Source organism: Staurois parvus, unplaced genomic scaffold (genome assembly GCF_062004578.1).
Source record: "Staurois parvus isolate SC_StPar_1 unplaced genomic scaffold, SC_StPar_1.0 ptg000564l, whole genome shotgun sequence".
Taxonomy (NCBI): domain Eukaryota; kingdom Metazoa; phylum Chordata; class Amphibia; order Anura; family Ranidae; genus Staurois; species Staurois parvus.
Window position 1 is genome coordinate 344,734 of NW_028318360.1, and position 21,728 is coordinate 366,461.

The window sequence follows — 21,728 nt, forward strand, 5'->3', positions numbered from 1 at the left end:
CTGCAGCGTGATCCAAAAAAAAACAGCCAGGGCAGCGCGCTCAAATGCAATGATTGGCCAGTCTCGCTGCCACTCACATCCTGATAGCCAGTGATTGGCTGTCAGGATGTGTGTAGGCGGGGCAACGTGACAAACGTGAGAGGAGCTAGGCTCCTCTCACAGTCCGCCCTGAAGACCGGAACGGCGCGGGAACACGGCGAGAGGAACGCGCGGAGCAAAGGTAAGTGAATTGACACAGGGGGGACTTGGCTTACTACTTGCTACTTACTTACTACTACTATATGAGGGATGAATTACTATGGGGGATGAATTACTATAGGGGGGATGAATTACTATGGGGGATGAATTACTATAGGGGGGATGAATTACTATAGGGGGGATGAATTACTATATGGGGGATGAATTACTATATGGGGGATGAATTACTATGGGGGATGAATTACTATGGGGGATGAATTACTATATGGGGGATGAAATACTATGGGGGATGAATTACTATATGGGGGATGAATTACTATGGGGGATGAATTACTATATGGGGGATGAATTACTATAAAAACTTATTGAAACTAAAAACAGTGTACCATCCTATGTATTTTCAGTTTTAAAAATGTGGCTCTCAAAATAAATTTCAATCGTGGTTTTGGCGAGATTTGGCTCAGTTGAAAAAAAAGGTTGCCCACCACTGACCTAGATAATGCAGTGTGATAACTGAACACTTTTACAAAAGTATACAGCCAATGATTTTATGATTATTTTGGTTTCAAAAGATTAAAATTTTATTTCCGGCATGTTTTTCTGATTATTGCTAACCAAGAAATCTGAGCACAAGAGTATTTGGTCTATTTTACTTTTTTTTTTTCCACACTGAAAAAATTTGCACCAACCTGCAAATTCCAAAATTTGTGAATCCTCCACTTCGAACATCAATTCATCATGAATCTGTGCAATGAGCCTGAAAGACATCCATTAGTATCGTCAGAGTAGTGTATTTAGTGTTCCATAAATAGTGGTCACAAAGTACTGTAATTTTTAGTTGAAACTGGAAGGGTGTTCTGCTCACTAGAGTATAAAATAAGCTATTAAAAGGCATTAGATTTTCCTTTGTCCACTCCCCTAATCCCATGACAGCATTCAATACAAAGCCTGACAGGTCACAAATAAGTTAAAAGCACATTTTATTTCATAGTCATTCACCATGTTCATACAGTTTGGTCCATATATATTTGGTCACAGGCACAATTTCCATACTTTTTGCTCTGTATGCCACCAGAATAAATTAAAACGAAACAATTTAACTTAATTTGAAGTGCAGACTGTCGCAAATGTGCGCAACAGAGACTGACGCAGACTCTATCTTGCTAAGGGTATCCATTTCTCCCTCATCCTTCTCCTTCCCCCTGTGTGTTAAAGGTGTCACATGCCGGATCTCAGCAGGGGGCCATGTGGTGCAGCACTGGCCAGAGAACCTGTGTAGTTTCACACATCGTAAAACAGATAAAGAGCCTTCCCAGAAGTTGAAAGAAATGCTGACCTGATGAACCTAGTGCAGCATAGGTGACAGAATTAGATGAACACTTCTCAAATCAATTTTTCCCCTATGTCTCATATCTTGGAATATGAGAGACCTACATAAAAACCGGACCCCTTGTCAGATGGCCAATGAGCAGACGAACAGTTTGATGGGTCACTCATTTATCTCGGGCCATCAGGGAAGCTGGAACATAGAACTCACGAACCGTGCCACATAATTCATATCTAAATAATCCTCAGGCTTATCTGCATAATAAAATACCCACGGGTAGACTGTCGCTTGTGCAGCTGGAACGTTATGGAACAGAATATGAATTATGAAACATGTTGACCCCAGTTTAGGGTTCCGCCTGCCGACCCCTCCTGCACAAGGGATTGGTTTGTTACTTCAGAACCACCCCCTGCTGGGGAACTTTAAAACAGGCTGTCAAGCCTAAGGGAGGTAGATTTGAAGACATCACCCATTTTTCCATCGTAACAGCGGGAGATCAAAGCACTATTCTGCTCTAAAAAACTTGGATCTGCTTACATCAAAGGCTTACTGGCAAGTAATTTAACTCTTTAACTTTTCTCTGTTACCTCTTTGCTGTGCTATGCTGTTTCCTGTATATATATATATATATATATATATATATCTTAGTTATATCTTCTCTGTAAATATTTTATTGCACCTGTTTGACCCTTTTAGTAATAAATCTCTCTTTCTGAAAGTGTTGAACTGTTTCTATAGTTCTTAATTGCAATTTACGAATCCCTGCCTGTGAAGAGACGCTACTGATTGTTTAAACCTCTGTATAACCAGCCTGCGGACCGTTTTATACAGACAATTATTTCAATCATTATAGTGTTATAATTGATAACGCAAGTTTCCTCTTTCTCTGTCCAAAAAGGAGGTGGTGGCAGTGTGGAGGGTTAGTTGAGTAAATAACCCGACCCAGTAACAATCGCTCAGGTCGCAGGTACATAGATTGTGGTCCATTAGCTGGAAAATCTTTGTGCAGGGTGCGGCTGGGCGTGTTATTGGTACGCACGTCACATCGCGGTTTGGATCGGCCAGTCCTTCGGTCATGAGTTTGGTGAGATGGTCTGGGGTCTGACGCCGCGATCGTGACACAGACTTTCAGCTTTAATTCAAGGGGTTGAGCATAAACATCAAGTACAAATATTAGGAACTGCAACCATTTTTATACACTCAATAAAATAGGTGCAGTGCTAGAACAAGGTATACAACATTAATGCGTATATAAATGGATAAAAATAAAGTGCAAGGTGATCATTACCATCATAATCAGATGAATAAATATATATATATAGTGCATTAATATATATAAAGTACAAGGTATAGTATCACCTCATGGTGACGGTAATAGTGAAAAAATGTCCCAAATAAATATTGTAAAACGTGAGGATCTTATGAGATGTATGGGTATCTGATCCGGGGGTGACAGATGATGTGTCTGAATAAGTGAAGTGCGCACTCCCCAGAAGCGCGCTTTAAACACGCATTTGAGATTAATCCTGTCTCATCAGGAATAATCGGGTCTACTGCTTCCAGGTCAGGCAAGGTTCCTATACACCACTGGGTCCTTGAACAGGTATCACAGCGTCTGGTCACATCTGTATTAGACTCTCTGGGTCCCTTGGTATGTATCACCACGTAAGGTCACCTCTAAAATAGGCTCTGCGAATGACGGCACTCACAGGAAGAGCCCAATAAGGGACACCACATAGTGTGATACTGCATAAGGGATAGCTTTATTCCACAGAAAAACAGGTGTATAAAATAATATAATAATAAGGACACTGACCATAAGTATTCAGGATGGACACCAGCGGTGGCATGACATGTGGATGCTGTAGCCCTGACGCGTTTCGTGCTATGCACTTACTCATAGGGTGCAGGCTTACAGAAAGAGACATCAGTACAGGTCTATTTATTTTGAAAACTGGCACTCGTGCTTATTGCGCCCGCCATTTTGCCGACTATCGGCGCATGCGCAGTGCACTGGCGCCGTTTTGCCGTGGACCACAAGGACAATGGCATATCTCCCTGTCCTTGGCAAGTGCGCGCGCATCACGGCGCCATTTTGTTGGCGGTATTCAGACGCCAACAGCTGATCAAATTTACCAGACAAAGCAGATCATTAAGAATCGTACAGGTAAAGTATAGAACATACAGGATAACATATCCTGGTTGAGTGTTATGGGGAAAAGGGGATTATATGAGAGTCCCTTATTCATATACCCCTGATAAATACATTCAGTACCGCAAACAATGAATAAAATGCGGAATCCACCCATTATACATATGTATGAATCACCAGTGTGATCATATGTTACATAAGTATAATAAAATATAGTAAAATAAATAATTAATTATATACCCCATCATGACATCAAATTATGGAAGTCAAATGTAAAACATGAACAGGTAAACAAAAATTGCATAAATTATATGTTTATACTGTACATGATTCAAACAATTATATCCAGCTAAAACACATAGGTCAGTGTAAAATCAATATGTGATATACATTAAAATGGGCAAATTCAATAAATCATATAAATATAAGTCCAAATATCAGAAAAATAATAAAAACCAGCAAACACAAACAAATATCAATGTATATAAAACTGTATAAAATCACATATATATGTGTAAAATCATATGTATATATAAAAAATCATAAATGAAATAATGACAAAAAATTATTATAAAACGATGGCAAAGAATTGTGTATGAGTTCAATATCACGCAAAGATCGGTATAATCAAACTCTATAGCATTAAACCGGATAAAAGAATAAAAATCTCAAAAACAGTATATATGTGTAAGATGAAATCAGTAAAAATTGCATCAAATAGAAAAATAAATAAAAGCCATAAAAGACTATAAGGCTCCTAAAATCTTATAAATATCAGTAAATAAATCTAGCTGTTGTCTATAAAGCAGTTTATATCGAAGTCAATATTGAGCCCATTGGGGTGTAGGGAGCCTAATTCATAAATCCATTTAGATTCTAGTTGTGAAACTAGAACTGCTCTTTTCTTGTTTGACCCCCTCCAATGAGCATTAATAATACCTATGCCCATAAACATAAGTGAGGATGGGTCTCTATTATGGCAAATCGTATAATGGTGTGATAAGGAGTGTTCTTTGTAACCTTTTTTAATATTATTGACATGTTCTCTCCACCTTGTTTTACAGATGACGTTGTGTGTTTTGGATCATGAGCTGTTCCAAGCCTTCTCCACAGTTTTTTCTTCCAGTCATTCTGGTACAGATTAATTTTAGTTTCATCCGTACAAAGAATGCTTTTCCAGAACTGGTCTGGCTTTTTTTAGATGTTTTTTGGCAAAGTCTACTTTGGCTTTTCTATTCTTCAGGCTTATGAATGGTTTGCACCTTGTAGTGAACCCTCTGTATTTGCTCTCATGAAGTCTTCTCTTGATTGTAGACTTTGACAATGATATGCCTGGAGAGTGTTCTTTACTTGTCTGGATGTTGTGAATGGGTTTTTCTTTACCATAGAGAGGATCCTGTGATCATCCACCACTGTTGTCTTTCGTGGACGTCCATGCCTTTTTATGTTGCTGAGCTCACCAGTGCGTTCTTTTTTCCTTAGACTGTACCAAACTGTTAATTTGGCCACTCCGAATGTTGCTGCTATCTCTCTGAAGGATTTGTTTAGTTTTTGAAGCCTTACAATGGCCTTTTTCACTTGCATGGACACCTCCTTTGAATGCATGATGTAGGTTCACAGCAATAGATTCAAAATGCAAATACCACACTAAGAATCAACTCCAGACCTTTTACATGCTTAATTGGTGAAAAAATAATGAAGAAGTAACCCACACCTGGCCATGAAACAGCTTTTGATTCCATTGTCCAATTACATTTGGGCCCTTGAAAAAGGGGGGGTGGCTACTCTTAAGAGCTGTAATTCCTACACCCTTCCTCCAATTTGGATGTAAATACCCTCAAATTAAACCTGAGAGTGTGCACTTTTAGCCCATATCCATATAACTATAGCTTGAATATGTTTTGGTCAATACCTGAAAAAAACTAAAATTGTGCCTGTGTCCAAATATATATGGACCTAACTGTATATCACATCAGTGTTAAACAAAACAGACAGCCATAATTTCATTGCACTGGGATTGTTGCTGAAACTGAAAAAGGAAAATGTCTTTGAGGAAATCATGTTAAAAAATAATTCTCATGATCATTAAAAAATAAAATACTTGTCATAAATTCATGTACAAATACCTTGCTTTGTCTGTCAAATGAACCACAAAGGTATGCTTCTCTGCTTCTCCCCTGAAATCAGCCAGATTTCTGAGATTATTGAGCTCACCTTCCACCACCACCTTGTTTTGTGAGCACCCGTCTTTTACTACACTGCACAATGGAGTATGCACCCCTCTGTATAAAGGCCAACAGGAGCAGTGACGACAGTATAATCACTATTCCTGTTAGGTTACTGGATATAGGATTTTGTTCAGTGGTGGTCCAAAACACTGTACTCTGAAGTCATACTGCCATTCTGCATCAGCATGGTATTGGTACCCCCTTTCTTAGGTTCTCCTCCTCCAGTTCATGTTACTGTTCTGACCTGTAGCAAGTAGCTTCTATTCTGCCAGTTCATATCACCTCCCTGTTAACACTCTCTCCTTTTCTGCCCCCAGGTTGACAGTCAACCGGATTCTGCTCTTCAGGAAGTAACCTTTAGCTTGCAGCCTGCCATCCCATGTCACCAGATTCCTGCAGTGTTACAGTGCTATCAGGAGTGCATATATTACTGCCCATGTCTGCTGTTTACTGTTTACTGGCCAGCTCTGTGGTCACAGAAGTGTCTGCCAGGGGAGCTCAGATCTGCAGTATGCTGCGTTTACATCTGTTCTCTTCAGCACATACTATGCATTGATATGTTGATAAGTTACTAGTGCTCAGACAGTAGAGAGTGTGCCTGTGTTGGGAAGGGTCTAGCTAACACCCTCCCTCACCCTGTGTTCTTGGTCATGGCACTTGTCTTCAGCAAGCGCATGGAGCCAGAGACAAGTGTAGCCAATGTAAGAATATTTTGTATTATCTCCTTGCTAGCTGCGTGTTCGGACAGCAGTGGGAGTAAGCGAGTACCCTCTCTGACCACGAAGTCAGCCTTATACATCACCTATAAAGACAATGCATTTTGTCCTCATGGGGGGCAGGGTCAGCAAAATAAAAAATTAGGTGAGACTTTTTCTAAGCATAATTTTGAAAATTATTGCTGTACAGGTCTTGTTAGTCAGTCAATGATAAAATGTTCAGATAGTTTCACTGCATTTCTGTTTTTAGAAATTAAAAAAAAAAAAACAATATATGTTAAATATGACACACATACACAAAACTCTTTACAAACCTGGCAGTCAGACTTGAAGAGCATGTGATGGAAGTTGAAATTTTAATCATGGCCAGTTTGCACAGGTCAGCGGCAGAGCCTTGAAGAAATGTAAAATGTTAGACATGGTGTATTTTCAGAACATATTTTGATTTATCACTGTAAGTTTTACCTTCACCTTTTACCTTCACATTTTTGATTGCTTGCTCTCCCATATTTCTGTTATTTTATTAACCACTTCCCCTCTTACACCTGTACACACCCTATGGACAAGAACAGTTTTTATATTTCTGCTATGGACCTTTTTATTCAGGATTAACTTTGTAATTTCTTAGGATAACAAAGTAATATATACTGTTAGGTATACAGTAAGGTATACAGTTAGGTATACTGCTTTTATGGACAAAAAAGGCTTTTTCATGATACCGGGGTTCATTTACTAAAACTAGAGAGTGCAAAATCTGGTGCAGCTGTGCATAGCAGCCAATCTGCTTCTAAATTCAGCTTGTTCAATTAAGCTTCAACAAAAAAAACACAAACAAACTGGAAGCTGATTGGTCACTATGCACAGATACACCAGATTTTGCACTCTCCGGTTTTAGTAAATCAACTCCACTGCCTTGCACAACGTGAACTTTTTTAATGTAACTTTAAAGATAAAAAAATAAGAAAACTAAAAAAAAAAACCCCCACTAAACAACACTTTTTTTCTTTTTTTAACCGCTTTGAATGACAATTGTGCAGTAATGCAACACTGTACCCATATGAAATTTGTATAATTTTTTTCACACAAATAGAGTTTTATTTTGGTGGTATTCAATCAGCATTGGGGTTTTTTATTTTTTGCTAAATAAATGAAAAAAGATCAAAAATTTTGAAAAGAAAGACATTCTTTGTTTCGGTTATAAAATTTTGCAAATAAAATAATCTTGCTTCAAAAAGTTAGGCCAAAATGTATTCTGCTACATTTCTTTGGTGAAAATAACCCAAATCAGTGTTTAATATTTAGTTGGTAGGAAAGTTATAGAGTCAACAATCTACGGTATATATCTGAAAATCGATCAATCCTAATTTAGTGACGGTCTCATTTCTTGAGGTCCAAATATGTCAGGACAGTACAGATATCCCATAAATGACCCCTTTTTGGAAAGTAGACAGTCTGAGGTATTTAGCAAGAGGCATGGCGAGTTTTGTCATCATTTTTGGAATATGAAGAAATTAAAAAATTTTCTTTTTTTTTTAACATACTGTCACCAATGCCGTACAGCGTCATCATATAACTGGTGTCGGTGATCAGGGACACTGATTTTTATTACATTACCATAGTAACACTGTACTACTCTGGGCAAGTGATCAAGATTTTTTTTTTTTACACGCCGATTGTTTATACCAGTGAATTTCACTGGTATAAACAACCATTTTTACTGAATGAAAGATTCATTATGTATTGTTGTGATTAGCTGTGATTGACCACAGCTAATCACATGGTATATATGGGCTGTGATTGGCCTCTCTGTACCATGTGATCACAATGACCAATCACAGCTAGTAACATAATTGTAAGCAATGAATGGCATGAAAGGAAGCCATTCATGGTTTACAATTGTCATGCAATCTGCTGTGATTGGTCACAGTGATCGACGAAAGTCCCACCCAGCAAGTCAGATTACAAAAGGTCAAGCAGGAAATGTTTAGCCAGTAAAAACATATTGTTAATGTAGAACTATACATTTTACTATGTATATTTACTATAGCATTTAAAGCATGTAGCAGGTCCTGTACATGTATTGATCAAACTAAGGGTGCCTCATGTAGATATAATTACATATTACACATAGAATGTATAACTATAAATCATGCAATAAAGCAAGCAAAGGGGATTTACGAAAACTGGAGCATGCAAAATTTTCAGGTTTAAGGCTCGGTTCACATTAGTGCAACTCCAGAGTCCAATGCAACTTTTACACTCTATGGCAATCAAATTGAAGAAAGTCACATCAGAGTAGTGTAGGAACCCTTTTTTTAAAGACGCTGCAACTTTTTTGCATAGATTGGAACAGATGCCATTGAAATGAAAGGCTTATGACTTGTCATGCGACTTTATGTGTCACAAGTCGCATCACAAGTCACATTAGTGTTAACTGAGCCTTACTGTCAAAGCTTAATTGAACACGCTGAAGTTAGAAGCTGGTTGGCTACCATGCATCCAGTTCAGCCTAAGTGTATGTGTGATTTTTATTCTCTTACAATTCTCATAGCCCTGTATATTCTGCTTCCTGAAGAAGACATCTAAAAGTTTTTGAAATTGTTGACGGGTCTCAGCTAGTACTACTTCTTGGGGGAGGGAGTGCCACATTTTTACTGCTCTAACAGTAAAGGACCCTTTCCTCAATCTAAGGTTAAACCTCTTTTCTTCTAACCGTAAATCGTAGCTGTGTGTCCACTTCATGGACATTAGAGTGAACAGTTTATTACAGTTACTAGAGTCACCTTTGATCTATTTGTACATTGTAATCATGTCCCCTCTTAAGTGCCTCTTCTACAGAATGAATAACTGTAATCTATTTAAATTGATCCTCATAGCTTTAGTTCTCCACCCCTTTTATTAATTGTGTTGCCCTTCGCTGAACTCTTTTTATTTCAACAACATTTTTCCTGAGGATTGGTGACCAAAACTGAAATGCATATTCAAACTGAGACGGAACCAGTTGTCACGACCCGCGGCCGCCGCCACCAACAGGCGACAATCGCACAGCCGCGACTAACAGTAATACGTCACGCCCACGGCGTCAGACCCCAGACCTTCTCACCAAACTCGTGACCGAAGGGCCGGCCGATCCAAAACCACGGTGTGACGCGCGTAACAAGGCCCCACCCAGCTGCACCCTACACAGCGATTGCCCAGCTAATGGACTACAATCGGTGCCTGCAGCCTGAATGCGCTTGTTACTGGGTCGGATTAGTTACGCAACTAACCCTCTACTGCCACCACCACTTTTGTCGGAGACTGGGAAACTCCTGTTATCGAATATACACTATAATGATTGAAATATTGATCTATATAGCACGGCCCGCGGACCTTGCTATACAGAAATATAACCACAGTAGCGTCTCTTCAAAGGCAGGGATTCGTGAATTGCAAGTAAGCGCTTAGAAACAGTTTAACACTTTCAGAAAGAAAGATTTATTGCTAAAAGCGTTGGATGCAAAATAAATAGTTACAAAGATGTCACAAAAATATATATATATGTATATAAAGACACAGCAAACATAGAATAGCGAGAAAATACAGGGTAAGTTACTTGCCTTGCCTGGTTTTAGCAAATTCAAGATGCAGAGCAGAAAGGTTCTTTGATCTCCCCTTGTTACGATGTTGCTGGGAGATCCCTGTGTGTCAGTGAGTCTAACTCACTTACTCTCTTACAAGGTTCCTCTCAAAAGGGGAGGGGGGCTCTGACTTGGGAGTGGTCATTGGGAAACTCTACACTAAATTACTAGCTCATATCCCGTGATATGAACCACACAGTTGACCTCAGGACTGTGCACTTATTCTGGTCGGTTTGATAATGAGTGGGCTTACATAGTTTTGGGTGATAAAAATTACACCTTTGTAGACTGGATGGCTCCACTTCTCATGTCTTCCTGGTTGTTCCACACCATTTGCCAGGAGATAAAGTCTGCCTCACAGGAATGCAGGGGGGATGTGAGGATTCCAGGAAGACCTCAAATACACAGAGTTGAGGGGGAACTCCGCTCCAATTCTGATGAGCAAGTTTGCCACACCAGTGTTATGTAAAGGGGTAGTATAAATTATTTATCACTGGAATGTATTCCCTCTTTAATCCATTACAGTATTTTGCTAGCTGTGGCCTGGTATTGCATGCGTTTGCTAAGTCTGATCTACAAGCACCCCAGATCATATTTCTTCTCTGAATCTCCCAGGTGAGAAGGTCCCAATGGAACTCTGGGGCATCCCATTCACAACTTTAGACCATTCAGAGAATGAGTCATTTATTACTACTCTGTGGTTCTGTTCATGTAAACAATTTCCCATCCAGGTACATACAGGGGTTAGACAAAAAAAAATGGAAAAACACTATATGATTTGCAGTTGTAAAAGTAATGACATGTTTTGCATTGAAAGCGGAAGTGATGTAACATTCTTTTACTTCCGCTGTGTGATAAGACACCTAGCTAACATGTGGGAAGCCTCACTTTCGTTATTCACTGCGTGCGCTGCTAGTTATACGGAATCATGTCAGAACTCACTGAGTTTCAAAGAGGGCAAATTGTTGGTGCCACTTAGCTGGTCCCTTTGTGACTGAAGTTGCCAATTTATTTGCCGTGTCGCAAGGTACAGTATCAAAGGATATGACGGCATATACAGTTTTCTGGAAAATGTCATCAGATAAGCATAAGCGCGGTTGACATGTGACCTGGAATAAGAAAACAACTGCTGCACACGTGACTGCAGAGCTCAATCTCTGTCTTCACAGGACTGAGCTCAGCAGTCACTTTTGCAGTTTTCTTACTCCGGGTCACAATCCTGCGAAATGTCCTTTTGTCTCCTTCGGTCAGTTCACTATGTCAACCACACTTATCAAACAATGTTTTCCTGGAGACTGTATATGCCGTCATAACCTTCAATATTGTATCTCGCAACATGGCAAATAAATTGGCAATCACAGAGGCACCAACAATTTGCCCTCTTTGAAGCTCAGTAAGCTGTGACATGACTCCGTATTACTAGCAGTGCATGCAGTGAATGATGAGAATGAGGCTTCCCACCTGTTAGCTAGGTGTCTCATCACTCAGAGGAAACAAAGGCATGTTATAGTACTTCAGCTTTCAACATGAAACGTGTTGTCGCTTTCACACCTGCAAATCATGTAGTGTTTCCATTTTTTTTTGTCCAACCCCTGTACAATTCCAGCAACTCCAACAGACCTTATTTCATAGATTAATCATTCATGAGGTATGCTGTAGCAAAATCTAGATAAACTGCATCCACTGGACTTCCACCATCTAATTCCTCACCTGCTTCCTCGTAGAATGTCAACAGGTTGGTTTGTGAAAAACAGTCTTTTATAAACCTATGCTGCTTGTAAGTTATGATACCTTTCTCACAGACAAATTTCCATATAGAGTCCTTTACCATTCCCTTTAATACAGTACATGCTAATGATGACTGGTCTGTAGTTTCCTGGTATACATCTTGATTCTTTTTTGCAAATCAGCATCACATTTGCTCTACACCAATCAGTTGGTGCCATTTCAGTCACTAAGTTTACATCCTGTTGAAAAATTTTCAGGCTTGTTTACACTTTCAGATGAGCGACATTAAAATTAGAAGGTTGAGTGGTGACAGCACAGTGGTGCAGCCTTTACAGGGTTAAAGTAGATAGATCCACTGCCTGTCAATACCTTGAAAAATAATGCACCATGGATTGCTTTAACTTAATTCTAACACTTTGTATTTCAAGGCAAACAAAGTACGTTTTTTTAGATACATCCTAATACATCTTGCTGTCCATTGAGACCTGCACTGGGATCATCAAAAGACATAGCAGGGAGGATGAGCAGGGTGTATAGGCATCTAAGGGAACAACTCCTCACACAACAGAAAATGATATTGTTTGCTTCTTTCCTTATCCTCACTTAATGCAGGGAATGCATTAAAGATAAAAAAGGTCTTGACTTTAGAACCAGTTTACCTCTTGAGTGCATGCGCGGAAATGAAGTAATCCCAGGACAGCCAATCAAGGAGGCCGAAGTGGCCAAACCCGGAAGACGTGCAGACTGAAGATTTCAGCGGCAATGCGGGTGCTCATAGACAATGCATAAATGAAGGGGTGGTAACTGCAATGGACTAATTCCCATTTTAAAAAGCCAGTAAGTGAATAAACGGGAAACAAAAGGTTCTGATCAATTGTATTTTAATGTTTTGGTTTTTTTTTTAATTTTCAAACAGCACAGCAGTAACAGTCTGGCTTAAGGCTCACATGGCACAAACGAGAAAAAAGCCGTTCAATTAGGGACAAGTCAATCACTCACTTGTATGTGTTCATTGCAGTTTAAAGAAGAACTCCAGAATAGGCAAAGAACAAAATACCCATTAGTGCACCCTCTACACAAAACACAAAACAGTTAAGAAAATTCTGATTGATTTAAATAATACATCTAATTGAATTTTTATGACCTCATCTCTGTAATTCAAAAGATAACAGCATCTGCTCTGCCAAGGAGGAGGTATAACAGCCGGGATTACATCATATCCTCTCCTCACTCTCTCTCTCTGCAGAAAAATGAAACTACAGTCCCAACCAACACAGGGAATTGTAGTGAATGTGGGCAGGTACACTAGGCCTGTACATTTTGAATGTATCTGAGAGTATCAGTCCATCCACCACTGCAAGTGCGGCCTAATTACATCACTGCATCCTAAAGAAAGAACTACAGAAGGGATGTGCCAAGATCAGTGGCTGAGGGAAAAGGAGGCATAGCAAGCACCGGGCTTACAAACAGGAACCCAAAGAGAGTTTGATTTGAAAATGAATAGGCCATTTCAGAGCAACTACTGTGAACCAGCAGTTGGATGACATATTCAGCGAAGGTAGAAAACCAGCAACAAAGGACATGTAAAGAAGTGATTTCCCAGAGTTCTGCTTTAAACAATTGAGCTTAAAGCAATTAAGCCATTTGACCTCCAGAAGATTTACACCCATTCCTGACAGGCCATTTTTTTGCGATACGGCGCTGCGTTACTTTAACTGACAATTGTGCGGTCATTCAACACTGTACCCCAATGAAATTTATGTCTTTTTTTCCCACAAAAAGAACTTTCTTTTGGTGGTATTTGATCACCCCTTGTGATTTTGGCTTTTTGTGTTATGAACAAAAAAAGGATCAGCAATTTTGTCAAAAAAAAATTTTTTTCAAAGTAACTTCAGCTCAACTCACAAACTCACATCTCCAATTATGTTATTGCTGCTGTCACTAAATGTATTCCCACATATGTAGACAGTAAATGCTCTGTGAATCAGTGCCGCGCAGTACAAATAATGCAATTTATACCATATGTGCAATTGCTTTTCAGAAGGTTGGCAAGGTCTGTTGCATGTCTTAACATAGCCTTAGGGTCAGGTCCCACTAGCAATTTTGTTGAAGAATCATGATGCTCAGCTGATCAGAATTTTCTAACATGTTCTGATAATCTGACCATCCCATTTATCAACTTTAATCATAGGCAATTGAGGGCACATTTTTAAGGAATTGTATCCTTAAAGACTGAAGAATTTACCTTGAATGACAAAATTGACAGCCTGTCTTTCAGCCTGAGCTCTTAAACTGTAGTTTTTTGATTTTATATAGGGGAGAGGCCTCTTGCGACCCATAAGAGAGATAACAAATCCTGAATATAGAAATAAAATAAACAGATTAAAAGATCAAATAAATAAGCTACACATCATGAATTGTTTGTTGTTTTAAAGCCCTATTCTGACCTTTATTAGTTAAAGATGTAGTGAAAAGGGCAAGAACCTCCTTTATTGTTTATTGATATATGTGACTATGGTTTAGAGCAGGGACGGACTGACAGCTCATGGGGCCCCTGGGCAATAGGGGATCATGGGGCCCCTGTGTCCTTGCCCAAACTCAAAAAAGCCTATGAAAAAGGTACCAGGGGCATCTCATGGGGCCCCTTACTGACCCCGGGCCCTCGGGCAGTGCCCGAGTTTCCAAATGGTCAGTCCGCCCCTGGTTTGGAGTTAGAACAGGTTAGAAACATTACCTGCATATTGGGAAACAGGAATAAGAACTAAATCAGAAAGGGTTGACCATGTACCAGGATAGCTGAAGATGCTCTGGCACCATAGAAGACTATGGAATTCCAAATTCTCTGCTGCAAAGTGCTCATGGCACACTTAGCCCTTCTCTGCAGAACTATAAGAGATCCATATATGAGCTGTTCCATAACTCACTCAACCACAACACTAAATCAAAACACTCACTGTCCCCCTACAGTAAATTTAGTTGGGCAGTAGTCAAAGTAATGTGGCTTGAAACAGAAACTACCTTTAGTCCCATTTTCTTTGCTTTGTCCTTAATATTTTACTGCTTATCTTCAGCAAATCTTACCACTTGTTCTTATTCAAGGTCTCCCTTCATTCATCCTTTTCTTGTATTATCATTCACTTCTAGTAACACTTCTTTTTTAAATTTATAAGTTTACTACCATTTAATCCCTGGTGGAATGAATGATCCTCTGGCTTTACACCAATTGTCAAAACAAATTTCAAGTAATTTTTTTTGGTTAGAATTTCAGAAATAAAGGAAGATACATGTAACAGTAATACTTGAATTATGAGAACACAAAACATAAGTAAATAAGGGAAGGGTAGAGATAACAGTCCAAGGCTCCATCATATGAGTAGACTTGTATCGACTTGTGAAGAGGATATCTCATGTATGCTTGAGAGCCAAAGTCCCAGGATAGAAGACAAGCTGAAACAGTTTCTTCATTCATACCAAAGGGCAAGCCAATTAATACAGACTATTGTAAAGTATGGTATAGAGTTTACAAGATAACAATATTGGGGATACAGGGAGATTGGGATAAGAAGGGCGTTTGCAAAGTATTATGGCATACATACACTTCTTCCTAAATTCAAGGTTGCTCATCCCTAAAGGACAACTTTTAAAAGGACACAAAATTTACAACAAAGGCAGCTTTAGAAATGTTTAGTAATGGCAATCTACGAAGAGATGTTTATAGATAATTGCAGGACTTTTTTCTTCTCCATGCTTGTCACAGTGGTCATTTATTTCCTGGAATTCTGCCATAAACTCTGAGTCTGTCTCATGTGAACTTCCCAGGATGTAGTTCTGAGGCCCTGGTTAAATAACCAGTGTCTCACTCAACCAGGAAGTGGAAAAGCAGTGATTGGAAGTAAAAGCAAAAATGTTTAACTAATGAATGTAAAATGATTTCAATTCAACATGCAAGCTGTACGTTGTTGATATTTTTAGTTTACTTTAACAACCTGAAAACTCCAGCTCTTAGTTTAAAATATCTTTTAAATCAAACATTATGATATCTCCAATCCTATGCAGACTTTTATTCCAAAACAGGTCTCCTTTATTTTTTTATTATTACAGGTACTTGTATAGCACTGTCAATTTATGCAGTGCTTGGCACCAGGACATGCGAGACATTAAGTAGTCATCGCTGCTTTCCTCACGATGGCAAAATTGCATTTAAGTTTAAGGGCCCGGGAATGTATTTTTCAAATTAAGAATGGACATAAATAATATTCTAGCCCATAAATGTTCTATCAACACTAGAATAACAACACACTAACAACACACTACTAATTACACTACTACAAGAGCTGTAATTCTTAAACCCTTCCTCCAATTTGGATGTACATACCCTCAAATTAAACCTGAGAGTGAAGCACTTTCAGCCCCTATCCATTATAGAACTATAGCTTGAATATGTTTGGGTCAATACCTGAAAAAAACTAAAATTGTGCCTGTGTCCAAATATATATGGACCTAACTGTAATATTACCCTCGCCCCAGATTAAGAATTTTGCTCTCCAAAGGTGTCTCTATTACTCTTCCACCCAGAGTGCAGGCTTCCTAATACAGGATGTGTGTTACTGGCCAGATCATCAGGGGAAAAAAGAGGGAAAATAGCCTAAAAACAAAGAAGCCTAATGTAGCCGCCACATGTAAAGATTGGTAAGCTGCAATATAACACATTACATTGGGTTTAATACTGCTTTATGTTTAGGCACTGAGAGAAAAAAAGTTCTCATGATGTATTTGGGACCACATTATCCAATGTCGCTATAAGCATAAATCTATCAAGCTAATTCTGCATTAAAATGAAGGTTTATTTCCTACCACACATTGCAGTATTTCATACAAGAAAAAACTGCATCAAAGTTTGCACCATTTGGCCAATCCTTAAAATGCTATAATTATTTTATAATAATTTCATAAATTTATATTCCAATTTGTTTTTAGGTATGGCTCTGAAGTTGGCTATTGTTTGCAAAAGTCGACTAATAGCAGGTATACATGAAACAAACCATTCAAGTGTTATGATAGCTATGATGCTCCCCCTGCAACATTCAGCCAGTTCATTTCCATTAATTATGAATGCATACAAGCATTGTAAGAACATGGTGGAAAATCTTCAGTCATTCAGCAATTGTTCCATGTTCACAATGAAAAAAAAAATTAATGGATTGGTTGCTAGCACCGCATTCTGAACTGAGCATTGTATTTAATATACCGTATTTGCCGGCGTATAAGACGACTGGGCGTATAAGACGACCCCCCTACTTTTCCTGCTAAAATGCAGTGTTTGGGCTATACTCGCCGTATAAGACTACCCCTCTTCCAATGCACACCAGTGGGAGGAATAGTGCCCCATCATTGATGTCAGTGGGAGGAATAGTGCCCCATCATTGGTATCAGTGGGAGGAATAGTGCCCCATCATTGGTATCAGTGGGGGGAATAGGTGCCCCATCATTGGTATCAGTGGCAGGAATGGTGCCCCATCATTGGCATCAGTGGGAGGAATAGGTGCCCCATCATTGGTATCAGTGGCAGGAATAGTGCCCCATCATTGGTGTCAGTGGGAGGAATAGTGCCCCGTCATTGGTGTCAGTGAGGGGTGGAATAGTGCCCCATCATTGGTGTCAGTGGGGGGAGGAATAGTGCCCCATCGTTGGTGTCAGTGGGGGGGAATAGTGCCCCATCGTTGGTGTCAGTGGGGGGGAGGAATAGTGCCCCATCGTTGGTGTCAGTGGGAGGAATAGTGCCCCATCGTTGGTGTCAGTGGGGGGGAGGAATAGTGCCCCATCGTTGTTGTCAGTGGGAGGAATAGTGCCCCATCGTTGGTATCAGTGGGAGGAATAGTGCCCCATCATTGGTATCAGTGACACCAATGATGGGGCACTATTCCTCCCACTGAGACTTGCTGACCCTGTTCTCGTATGGTGCTGCTGCAGCCAGCATATGTGGTTGCAGCAGCACCTCTACACAGAGCACTTACCTGCTGCTCCGGCACTCAATTTTCGCGGGGCCGCTCGGCTCCGCCCCCTCGCCGGTGATTGGCCGCCTGTGTGCCTTTCCTGAGCTACAGTTCTGGCGGCCAATCACCGGTGAGGAGGCGGAGCCGCGCAGCCGCACGAACATCCAGTGGCCGAACTGAAGGAGACGCCGCGCTTCCTGGACCGGATCGTCGTGGGACTGGATCCAGGTAAGAGACGTCAGCCCCTGCAAACCCCTGTACTTAATGCCGCAGCCCCCCTAACATGTGTACCGGCGTATAAGACGACCCCCGACTTTTGAGAAGATTTTCAAGGGTCAAAAAGTCGTCTTATACGCCGGCAAATACGGTATTTATTTAGCACACATTTGGCCTAAATAAGGAAAGGAATTTAGTGTGATAAAATGTATTTGTATCTACCTTTGTCCCAAATTTACACCCGGCCATTCTAAACAATGTATTTTCTAAACTCTTCAGAGAAAACTAAGTGCAATAAAGTAGTAATGCAAAAATCCAACCAAAAATAATATACTGTTGTCGGCTTACACCAGCATATCTTCCTGCAGTAATCAGGCATATCTGGCAGTATATTGAATAGGAGGCCATGAAAACACAGCTGTCTTATCTTGTTTGGTTTGGAATTACTTTCAGCAGCCAACAACACCTGCTGAGCCTCATGTTTTGTTTCTGTGGAGGGGTCAATAAAAATAAGATCACCATTCTTGTATAGACCTTTGTGCAGTCATGGGTGCCATGATACCAAGAGCAATGGCTCATAAAATTAAAAAAAAAAACAACACAATTTTTTACTCTATTCTCTTACTTCAACACTTTTCAAAATCACTTCACAGTAAAATTCTGATATTTGTCCAGGTATTGCGATTATCTGTTTTCGTTGTGTATGTGTCACCTCTATTGAATAAAACTTTTAAGCCTGACACTAAGAGCCATGTGCAAGAAGTAATATGGTTTATAATACACATTACTGCTGTTTTTATACATGCACCTTTGCGCTTCAATGCATTTTTAATACACCCTGCTGCCAATTTTAATACGTTTTAATGCAAGTTATTTGCTCATATGTTACATAAATTAGGATAAAATCTTTCAGGATTTAAAACGGTATTTTTTTGGTGGTTGCAAAAACACATAATGCATGTAATTATGTTTATATTAATTATAATTGATCTTTTTAATATGTGTTCATGTGCAAAAAAACAGTAGCGAAGATAAGCAACTCGAAACATCCAAATATATGTCTTTATTTGCTACAGGGTGATTACAGGATAGAGCAGCTTACATGTTTTGGCCGTGTGGCCTTCAATGTGCAAATAATATCTTAAAATTAAGGTACACAGACAGTTCTCAAAAGGAGTGTGAAACCTAAAACAAGAACAAATGAGGAAGCCTATTACAAATCCAATAAATAAAGCTGTAACAATAAAAAAAATGTATTGAAAAAAACGGATGTTTCCTGAACCGCTCACTGAAAATTTATACAACACCGAAGTTACACTCCAATCACTAGAAAAATGAAAAAAATCTGACACTTCATTCATTTTCAAAATCCTTATTTTCTATACCTGACCATAACCAGTACCAATGTGTACTGTGTGGCAGGGAAGTGAGAAAATCAGATTCATTGACATCTAGTTCCTTTTATGCTGATAAAGGTTGTCTGTCTAAAATAGTCTTTCGTTACATATGGCTGACAATGGAAAGTTTTCAGAGAAAAAACTGATAAGGGAATAATGAAACACATCAAAAATGAATTGCATCCTGTGTTATTGCTTTCACAATATGAAACTGTGGAAGACTTCCTTTAAAAATATACTTTTCCACTGCTACCTATGGGTAAAACAACTGGACCTCTATGAACAACAGTTTTCAGTGCTATTATGCCGACAAACTCATGGACAGGAGTGGACAGTCCCTGTCACCAGCAGTAGGGCCATGCTAATTCTGCTCATAGAATTAGGAGGGCAGTAGTTTTGCAGTCATACTCAGACTGCTCGTGCAAATAGCTGTCTTCCACTGCTAACTGCTCCATAAACTTGTTGCGGCTGTTCTGTCTAATGTATAATTTATGGACTCAGAGAAAGAATGGGTCAGAAGCAATGTTTTTGTAATGAGCAAATATGGCTGCCTCTATGTTTATTATGTTACACATGCATTCTCTGTTTGTCTTTAATAATTCTGTCCTTACCTCCCTCCATAACTAGAGTATGATCTGTATAGTTATTTCTTCATTATACTTTAGCCTCCATTCACAACATGTACTGTATACTGCTGGAGCTAGACATACTATGGGATTTTATGTGATAGACTAAAACAAAGTGGCACATAATTGTGAAGTGGAAGGAAAATGATAAATGGTTTTCAAAGTTTTATACAAACAAAATTTCTGAAAAGTGTGGCGAGCATTAGTATCCAGCCCCCTTTACTCTGATACCCCTAACTAAAATCAAGTGGAACCAATTACCTTCAGAAGTCACCTAATTAGTGAATAGAGTCCACCTGTTTAATCTCAGTACAAATACAGTTGTGCTGTGAAGCCCTCAGAGGTTTGTTTGAGAACATTAGTGAACAAACAGCATCGCGAAGGCCAAGGAACACACCAGGCAGATCAGGGATAAAGTTGTGGAGAAGTTTAAAGCAGGGTTAGGTTATAAAAAAATATCCCAAGCTTTGAACATATCACGGAGCACTGTTCAATCCATCATCCAAAAATGGAAAGAGTATGGCACAACTGCAAACCTACCAATACATGGCCGTCCACCTATACTGACAGGCCGAGCAAGGAGAGCATTAATCAGAGAAGCAGCCAAGAGGCCCTTGGTAACTCTGGAGGAGCTGCAGAGATCCACAGCTCAGGTGGGAGAATCTGTCCACAGGACTACTATTAGTCGTGCACTCCACAAATCTGGCCTATATGGAAGAGTGGCAAAAAGAAAGATATTGTTGAAAGAAAGCCATAAGAAGTCCCATTTGCAGTTTGAGAGAAGCCATGTGGGGGACACAGCAAACATGTGGAAGAAGGAGCTCTGGTCAGATGAGACCAAAATTGAACTTTTTGACCTAAAAGCAAAATGCTATGTGTGGTGAAAAATTAACGCTGCACACCACCCTGAACACACCATCCCCACCATGAAACATGGTCGTGGCAGCATCATGTTGTGGGGATGCTTTTCTTCAACAGGGACAGAGAAGTTGTTCAGAGTTGGGAAGTTGGATGGAGCCAAATACAGGTAAATCTTATGAGACATCCCCAAAAATACTTGCAGCTGTAATTGCAGCAAAAGGTGGTTCTACAAAGTATTCACTCAGGGGCCTGAATACAAATGCACGCAACACTTTTCAGATATTTATTTGTAAAAAAATTTGAAAACCATTTATCATTTTCCTTCCACTTCACAATTATGTGCCACTTTGTGTTAGTCCCAATAAAATACATTTACATTTTATGTTGTAACATGACAAAATGTGGAAAATTTCAAGGGGTATGAATACTTTTTCAAGGCACTGTACTGTATGTGTGTGTATATATACACTCTCCGGCAACTTTATTAGGTACACCTGTTCAGTTGCTTGGTAACACAAATTGCTAATCAGTCAATCATAGGGCAGCAACTCAATCAGAATGGGGTAGAAAGGGATTTAGGTGACTTTGAACATGGCATGATTGTTGGTGCCAGATGGGCTGGGCTGGACACACAGAGCTGGCTCGGAAGCGAACACACATGCGTGC

General features: G+C 39.6%; 1 protein-coding gene across 1 annotated transcript in view; it reads right to left on the minus strand.

Annotated features, from left to right (window-relative positions):
* Window positions 1–771: 771 nt before the first annotated feature.
* POLN (DNA polymerase nu) overlaps window positions 772–21,728 on the minus strand; it is a 135,867-nt gene continuing 114,910 nt past the window's right edge. Inside the window, exons 18-20 of the mRNA XM_089691520.1 lie at window positions 14,215–14,325; window positions 6,936–7,014; window positions 772–955 (exon numbers count right to left, since the gene is read on the minus strand). Of these exons, the coding sequence (XP_089547646.1) occupies window positions 772–955; window positions 6,936–7,014; window positions 14,215–14,325 (374 nt within the window). The remainder of the gene's footprint in view (window positions 956–6,935; window positions 7,015–14,214; window positions 14,326–21,728) is intronic.